At 47.6% G+C, this 8485-nt stretch overlaps 1 protein-coding gene across 1 annotated transcript in view; it reads right to left on the bottom strand.

The window, feature by feature from the left end:
• The window catches only part of EDDM13 (epididymal protein 13), a 32677-nt gene that overhangs the window by 4615 nt on the left and 19577 nt on the right, over positions 1 to 8485 (bottom strand). The window contains exons 2-3 of the mRNA XM_031934877.1: positions 3425 to 3451; positions 2312 to 2338 (exon numbers count right to left, since the gene is read on the bottom strand). Of these exons, the coding sequence (XP_031790737.1) occupies positions 2312 to 2338; positions 3425 to 3451 (54 nt within the window). The remainder of the gene's footprint in view (positions 1 to 2311; positions 2339 to 3424; positions 3452 to 8485) is intronic.

Below are 8485 nucleotides of genomic sequence, written 5' to 3'. Positions count from 1 at the left end.
AAAAAAAAAAAAAAAAAGCAATACAACAATGAAAACAATACAAAAATATAACAGTATAATAACTATTTAAGGAGCATTTGCATTGTATTACAAGTAATCTAGAGATGATCCAAAGTGTGCAGGAGGCTGAGCATAGGTTAAATGCAAGCACTCTGCTATTTTATATCACGGACTTGAGCATCAAGGAATTTTGCTATCCGCGGGGAGGTCCTGGACCCAACCCCTGAGGATACTGAAGGACAACTGTATTTTACCTTAAACAGGTTGTTCCTTGTAAGTTTTTGGTGGCTATTCCTTATTATTTTAAGACATTCCCTTCTACTCCTAGCTAGCTGAGATTTTTTTTTTTTTTTTTTAATCATGAATAAGGCCGGGCATGGTGGCTTACGTCTGTTATTCCAGCACTTTGGAAATCTGAGGCAGGAGGCTCACTTGGGCCCAGGAATTTGAGACCAGCCTGGGCAACACAGGGAGACCCCAACTCTACAAAAAATTTAATAAATAAGCTGGGGGTGGTGTCGCGTGCCTGTGGTCCCAGCTACTTGGAGACTGTAGAGGGGAGGATCGCTTGAGCCCAGGAGTTTAGGGTTGTAGTGAGCCGTGATCATACCACTGCACTCCAGCCTGGGCCACAAAGCTAGACCCTGTCTCAGAACACATCATGTAAGCTGTAAAATCTTACCATATTCTTTTTCTGTATCTACTGAAATGATAACATGCTTGTTTTCCTTTATGTTAATAAGCTGGGAATGGGAATGCCATATACTGGTTTTTACCTATTAAACCATTGTTGCAACCATTGTTGCATTGTTGGAATGAAGTGAATTTGGTCATGATTCTTTAATATATAATATATATCAATATAATATAATAATATAATTAATATAATATATAGTATATTGCCAAATTGGACTTGCTAATATTTAGTCTTGGATTTAGCATCTATATTTATGGGAAAGAGTGACCTGAAATTTTCCTTTTTCATATTTGTCAGATCTTTGAAACAAGGTTATTCTGTCCTAAAAACGAGTTGGGAAATGACTGTTTTTAATTTTCTGGAAGATTTCCTGTAAAATCAGTGTGATTTCTTCCTTTTAATTCGCTATTAAAGCTATCTTGATCCTGGAAGACTTTTGTGTGTGTGGTAAGGCTATTTAATTACACATGGCATTTCTTTAATAGATAGAGGATTATTCAGTTTTTTTTTTTTTTTTTTTGAGATGGAGTCTTGCTCTGTTGCCAGTCTGGAGTGCAGTGGCACGATCTTGGCTCCCTGCAACCTCTGCCCTCCAGGTTCAAGTGATTCTCCTGCCTCAGCCTCCCAAGTAACTGGGACTACAGGCGCCCGCCACCAGGCCTGGCTCATTTTTTTGTATTTTTAGTAGAGACAGGATTTCACCAGACAGGGTTTCACGATCTGCCTCCTGACCTCATGATCTGCCTTCACAAAGTGCCGGGATTATAGGCGTGAGCCACCGCGCCCAGCCCAGATTTTTTATATCATTTCATTTGTTTTTGGTAATTTGTGTTTGTGGTTTTTTGGGATTTTGTCCATTTTATCTAAACTTTCAATTTTATTGGCATAAAGTTTCTCCAGTGATCACCTTATTGTTATTTTATTACCTGCAAGATGTGCTGTGATGCTCTCTTCTTCCTTCCAAATATTGGCAGGTTGTTTCTCCTCTATTTTTTCTTGTCAGTAGTGCTAGAGGATTAGTGTTGTTCTGGCATTTTTTTTTTTTTTCTGAGACTTGCTCAGTTACCCAGGCTGGATGCAGTGGCACAATCACGTCTCACTGCAGCCTCCACCTCCGCAGCTCAAATAATCCTCCCACCTCAGCCTCCCAGGTCGCTGGGACCACAGGTGCTGCCACCATGCCCGGCTCTACCTACTTTAAAGCGCTCATCTCCACCATCTGGATCACTTGGTGGCTTGCTGCTATTTTCTGGTTTTCCGGCCCTCAGTCCTGTCGCCCAGGACTTAACCTGATAATTTCCAGGTGGGGGAAGAGAGGACTCACAGTCCACAGAAGCAACAGCTGGGATAAAAATATCTCCCACTCACATCTCAGTATGTTGAGTCTCCTTGATGCCCATGGGCAGCATAAAAGGGGCAGGTGGCTGGCAGACTTTGGATGCCCTTCAGGAAGGCAGCCTCTCAGGCACCAAAGCCCCTGGCCTTGATTACCTGAAATCTTCTCTTCTAAGGCTTTTATCACAGCCCAGACGGAAGGGACACATTGTCCTATAGATGAGGAACTGTACATCTTACGTACGGTTTAACCGTACATCTTAACCCCCATGCACTTACCTTCATCCTTGCAGTCACTTGTTTCTTCTAAAAATGAAGAGGAGGAGGAGAAAAAGAAGGAGGAAGAGGAAAGGAAGAAAGGGAGGGAGGGAGGAAGAGAAAGAGGAGGAGAAAAGAAAAGAAAAGGAACCATCAGGTGAATTATGAAGTGGATGGAGACCAAACTCTAAATAGTGCTTCCAGGTGCCTCGAATGAGGAGAGGAGAGAATAAAGTTAGTCTCCTTGTATCCCTGGATCCCAGGGACTCTCTTGCCTCAGGGCCTTTGCATATACTGTTCTCTCTTCCTGGAATGCCTTTCCTCCAGTTATCTCTGGCTCACCTGCCCTTCTTCTTCAAGCCTTTGCTCAAATGTCATGTTCCCTGATCGCCCTTTAAAAACGTTTTTTTTGTCTGAGACAGAATTTTGATCTTGTCTCCCAGGCCGGAGTGCAATGGCACGATCTCGGCTCACTGCAACATCTGCTTCCCAGGGTCAAGCGATTCTCCTGCCTCAACCTCCCGAGTAACTGGGATTACAGGTGCACACCACCATGCCCAGCTAATTTTTTGTATTTTTACAAAATTCGTTTCAAAATAAGTGTTTGTATTTTAGTAGAGACAGAGTTTCACCATGTTGGCCAGGCTGGTCTTGAACTTCTGACCTCAGGTGATCCACCCGCCTCGGCTTCCCAAAGTGCTGGGATTACAGGCATGAGCCACCACGCCTGGCCAAAAAACTTAACTTTCCCGCACTGTGTTTCCATTTCCATTACTCTGTTGTCTCCATAGGACATAATAGCATCCAGCAGACCTGTAACTACTGCTCTTTGTTTTTCTCCTCTGATTGGAATACACATTCCACTTGGTCACAGACTTCTATCTGTTTTATCGTCTGCTGCATCTCTAACACCTAGAATACGATTTTGTACCGGAGAGCTAACGTTGGTTAATATCTGTTGGACAAATAAAAACAGATTAAACATTTATGATGCAGATGATGATGGGGATGAAGAGTGTAAGGTCTGATGATATTTAAGTCCCCCCGCCCCCCGCCACCACCATAGAAAGAGCCAGTACTTCTATATTTCTGTGCACAGGAGTGAACATAAAATAGCACAGTCACCAGACTTACCATGCAGTACTTGGAGGCTCAGCAAGCCTAAGAAAGATAGGGGCATACAACGTGAGTCAAAAGGGACAGCGTGATAAACACTTCCAGACCAGCAGGTGCAGCAGGCTCGCCCCAAGCCACTCCTCCTCCGAGAAGCCCTGCTGGATTGCCCGCGTGGTCCCCTTCACACTGTCCCCACTGCCACCTCCCTCCCGTGCCACACGGATTCCTGTTGTAATTTCACTGCCTGTTCCTTGTCCATCTCCCCACCTCCCTTAGACTGTGAGTTGATGTGAGGCTATGAGCTCATCAGATCTATCTTTCAGCTTTCCACCACCCTGCCCAGCCCTGAAAAGCATCCTTCCCACACCAGCTTCCCACAGAGTCCTGGGCAAGCATGGAGTGAGGTGTTACCTAGGATCTCTGATGTCCATCCAGAAGGAGGTGGGGTGCAGAAGGCAAGACAGGTCAGGGGAGCAGACAGGCCCAGAGCATGGAGTTCCAAGGAGCCATGGAAGAGGAGGCCACATGTAAGGAAAGATCACAACATCAGAAGACAGAGCGATGGGAACGCAGGAGAGCAGAGCCCTGGGTGGGTCGTGCTGAGTAGTCAGGACACGGAGCAGTGAACAGGGCGGACAGTCAGAGGCTGCATGGTGTGGGTTGGAGGGGCGTGCGGTGACTTGCAGGATTTGCACAGCAGCAAGGTGAGGCTGGGAAGGAAGCCGCCACACCATTCCCAGCTCCTCCGTTTGTTTTTGGTTTTTTGTTGTTTTGTTTTTCAGACGGAGTCCCACTGTCGCCCAGGCTGGAGTGCAGTGGCACAATCTCAGCTCACTGCAACCTCTGCCTCCGGGGTTCAGGCGATTCTCCTGCCTCAGCCTCCTGAGTAGCTGGGACCACAGGTGCCCACAACCACACCCAGCTAATTTTTGTATTTTTAGTAGAGATGGAGGTTTCACCATGTTGGCCAGGCTGGTCTAGAACTCCTGACCTCAGGTGACCCGCCTGCCTCGGCCTCCCAAAGCGCTGGGATTACAGGCGTGAGCCACCACGCCGGGCCTTTTTTCCGTATATTTTGTGATGCTCTAATGTAGGCACCTACACACTTATCCGGGGGTGGCACATTCCATCCCGCCACCCGTTGTTGTTTTCTGAACCTTTTTTTTAAATAACAACTTGACTGGTATATTCGTATAATTTACATAACTTACGATGCACCCATCAAGTGTACAAGACAGTATTTCTTAGCCCATTCACAAAGCTGTGCATCCATCACCACAATCAATTTTAGAACATTTTCATCGCCCAAAAAAGAAACCGTGTACCCGTTGGCCGCTGCCTCCAAACCCAGTGCCCCTGAGGAGTCACTCCCCATCCCTCCGGGCTCATCCCCCTGTCTCCCGTGGCCCTAGGCAACCGCTAAACTGCTCTCCCTGTCTGTGGACTTGCCTGCTGTGGACATTTCGTAGGGATGGAGTCATACCCTGTGTACTCTGCGTCTAGCTTCTTTCACTGAGCTCTGTGTTTTCAAGGCTCATTTATGTTGTATCCTGTGTCAGCACTTCCTTTGTGGCTGAATGACACTCCATTGTATGAATGGACACATTTTATTTACCCATTCATCGGTGGGTGGACATCCTGACACCTGCTTTTGTAGATACAGTTTTATTGGAACAGAGCCATGCCCATTCACAATGGTGCTGTCTACTGCTTTTGTAAATAAAGTTTTATTGGAACACAGCCATGCCCGTTCACTGTGTGTTGTCTGTGGCTGCTTTCAGGCCACAAAGGCAGCATTGAGTGAGTGGCAGCAGAGACCACCTGGCTCTCAAAGCCTAAGATATTTAGTATTTGGCACTTTACAGAAAAAAGAAAAAAAGATGCTGATTGATCCCTGATTTATATCATTCAGTTCTCAAGCAAAAAATCTTATCTCCATCAATCAGGTAGGAAGATAGAATCTAAGGGAGTTTGGGTAAGTGACACCCACATTATAGATGATGGGAGAAGAGTTCCCACCCAGGCCCGTTTGCCTTAAAACTCAGGCTGCCTCCACTGAACCACTTGCATCCTGGGTTAATATGAGGGTCTAAGAGAAAAAACCCACGTGAATTGCCTAGCACAGAGCTTCGCACCAGGTGGGCCCTTAGGCAGGTGTTTGGGATTTTCTTGCTGGGTTTGGGTTTTTTTTTTTTTGAGACGGAGTCTCGCTCTGTCGCCCAGGCTGGAGTGCAGTGGCTGGATCTCAGCTCACTGCAAGCTCCGCCTCCCGGGTTCACGCCATTCTCCTGCCTCAGCCTCCCGAGTAGCTGGGACTACAGGCGCCTGCCACCTCGCCCGGCTAGTTTTTTGTATTTTTTTTTTTTTAGTAGAGACGGGGTTTCACCGTGTTAGCCAGGATGGTCTCGATCTCCTGACCTCGTGATCCGCCCGTCTCAGCCTCCCAAAGTGCTGGGATTACAGGCTTGAGCCACCGCCCCCGGCCTGGGTTTGGGTTTTGCTTGTTACTGGAGCAGGGCTGGGTCTGCCTTCAGTTTGCGAGGTGCTGTCAGTGCAGCCTGAGGACGGAGGCTGGAGAAGGACCCGGGAAAAGGGGCAAAAGGAGCAGGGCAGTGGGGCCTCCTGCAGACATGGGAGTGTTCAGAGCAAACGTAAATGAGGTGGTCCTCACAGCCCCTCGCTGAGCTCTTATCCCGTGCCAGACATTCTATTCAGCGGGCGTTTCTCAACCTCCAGACGAGTAACATTTGGGGCTGGGTAGTTTGTTTGTTGTGGGGGGGAGGGGTGTCCTGTGCATTGTAGGATGTTTAGCTACATCTCGAGACTCCCCCCATTAGATACCATTAGCCTCCCCACCACCTCCCTGAGTCCTGACAACCAAAAATATCTCTAGGCATGGCCAGGTGTCCCCTGAGGGGCAAAATCTCCCCAGCTGGGAATCATCCTGCCAAGTGCACGATCCTGTTTACTACTCACAAGCGTATGAGGCTGGAACTATTATGTGCGTTGTACAGACCGGGGTGCTGAGCCTCTCGGGGTGAGGGTCCGAAGCCCACAGAACTAGAAGGTGGTGCCGTCAGGACCGGCGCCCACAGTGCACACTCTGTGCCAGTTCCTCTTTCCCTTTCTTAGCATAATTTTATTTTCCTTACAATATATACACCATACAATTATAATGATAATACTTCCAGTGTAGGGATGAGGCAGGGACCTCGTTAGTCTGAGCCGTTTTCAACACTTTCGAGTTTGCATTGTTTATTTTTTTATTTTATTTTATTTTTTTTTTTTTTGAGACGGAGTCTTGCTCTGTCACCCAGGCTGGAGTGCAGTGGCCGGACCTCAGCTCACTGCAAGCTCCGCCTCCCGGGTTTACGCCATTCTCCTGCCTCAGCCTCCCGAGTTGCTGGGACTACAGGCGCCCGCCACCTCGCCTGGCTAGTTTTTTGTATTTTTAGTAGAGACAGGGCTTCACCGTGTTAGCCAGGATGGTCTCGATCTCCTGACCTCGTGATCCGCCCGTCTCGGCCTCCCAAAGTGCTGGGACTACAGGCTTGAGCCACCACGCCGGGCCAAGTTTGCATTGTTTAATAGCACCGTTTGGGGATCCAGGCTGGGCTTATGTTATTCTCTGCACCTGACTGGCTGTGTGACCATGAGCAAGCGACTCTCCCTGTCTTACCACAGTGTTCTCAGTTGTAAAACAAGGACAATGACTTGGGGACTCTCGTGAGTCAAGCACTTTCAACCATGCCTGGTACCCAGAATGTGCTCGTGAGCTGCAGGATACCATTTTTCAATTTGTTTTTTCATATCAGGATGTCTTGGGTTTCACTGAGGCTCAAGCTGCGTAGAAGTGGGGTTTGGAGGTGGGGGCGGGGCATGGACAGATGGTGTCTCAGAACTGGGGTTCAGATGGCTTTGAATGTGGACCAAAAGAGTGTGTCCTCAGGCAAAAGGTAGAATCAACCCAAAAGTCTATCAGTGGATGACTGGATTAAAAAATGCAGTCTATCCATGCAATGGAGTATTACTCAGCCATGAAAAGGAATGAAGCACTGTCACAGGCCACCATGTGGCTGAACCTTGAGGACACTGTGCTGAGTGATGAAACCAGACACCAAAGACCACACCGTGTATGAGTCCACTTCAATGAGGTACCTAGAATCCTCAAACTTGCAGGGACAGAAAGTGAAATGGTGGTTGCCAGGGCTGAGGTCAGAAGGAGAATGGGGAGTGCCTGTTTAATGGGTATTTATTTTGGTGGGGCAGTGATTATAAAGTTCTGGAGTCAGTGGCGATGGTTGCACACTATTGTGAGTGCACCAAGTGCCACCAAATCACACACTTCAAAGTGGTTAAGGTGGGTGCAGTGGCTCGTGCCTATAATCCCAATGCTTTGGGAGGCTGAGGTAGGAGGATTGCTTGAGGCCAGGAGTTGAAGACCAACCTGGGCAACAAAGCAAAACAAAAAAGTAAAAAAAGAAAAAAGTAAAACAAAGTAAAAACAAACAAAAACAAAACAAAAATAATTAGCTAGGCGTGGTGACGCACACCTGTAGTCCCAGCTTCTCAGTAGGCTAAAGAAGAAGGATCGCTTAAGCCCAGGAGGTCTGCACCACTGCACTCCAGCCTGGACAACAGGGCGAGATCCTGTCTCTAAAAAATGAAAACAGATTACAATAGTACATTTCATGTTTTGTGTACTTTACTACCATTTCAAGACTGTTTTAAAAATGTGTGTTACCCACATGCGGCAAACAGTGGCTTTTTCAGGGAGCAGCATGATGAAATGGTCAGAGATGTTCTTGGGGAAACTGAGTCTCAGCCACACAGCAGTGGGAGGCAGCACAGCACCGTGGTTAAGCTGCTGAGTCACTCAGCCCAGGATCCATAACCCGCCGTCACCTCTGGGCTGCCTAGCCTTGACCTCGTTACCTAATGTTTGTCCCTCAGTCAGGTGCAGATGAGTAACACTTGCCTTGTGAAGAAGTTGTGGGGAGTAACTACACATAACACATTGAAAAGTGCTGCTTGGCCGGGCGCGGTGGCTCACGCCTGTAATCCCAGCACTTTGGGAGG

Source organism: Piliocolobus tephrosceles, chromosome 21 (genome assembly GCF_002776525.5).
Source record: "Piliocolobus tephrosceles isolate RC106 chromosome 21, ASM277652v3, whole genome shotgun sequence".
NCBI classification, from domain to species: domain Eukaryota; kingdom Metazoa; phylum Chordata; class Mammalia; order Primates; family Cercopithecidae; genus Piliocolobus; species Piliocolobus tephrosceles.
This window is presented reverse-complemented; position numbering and strand designations above follow the sequence as displayed.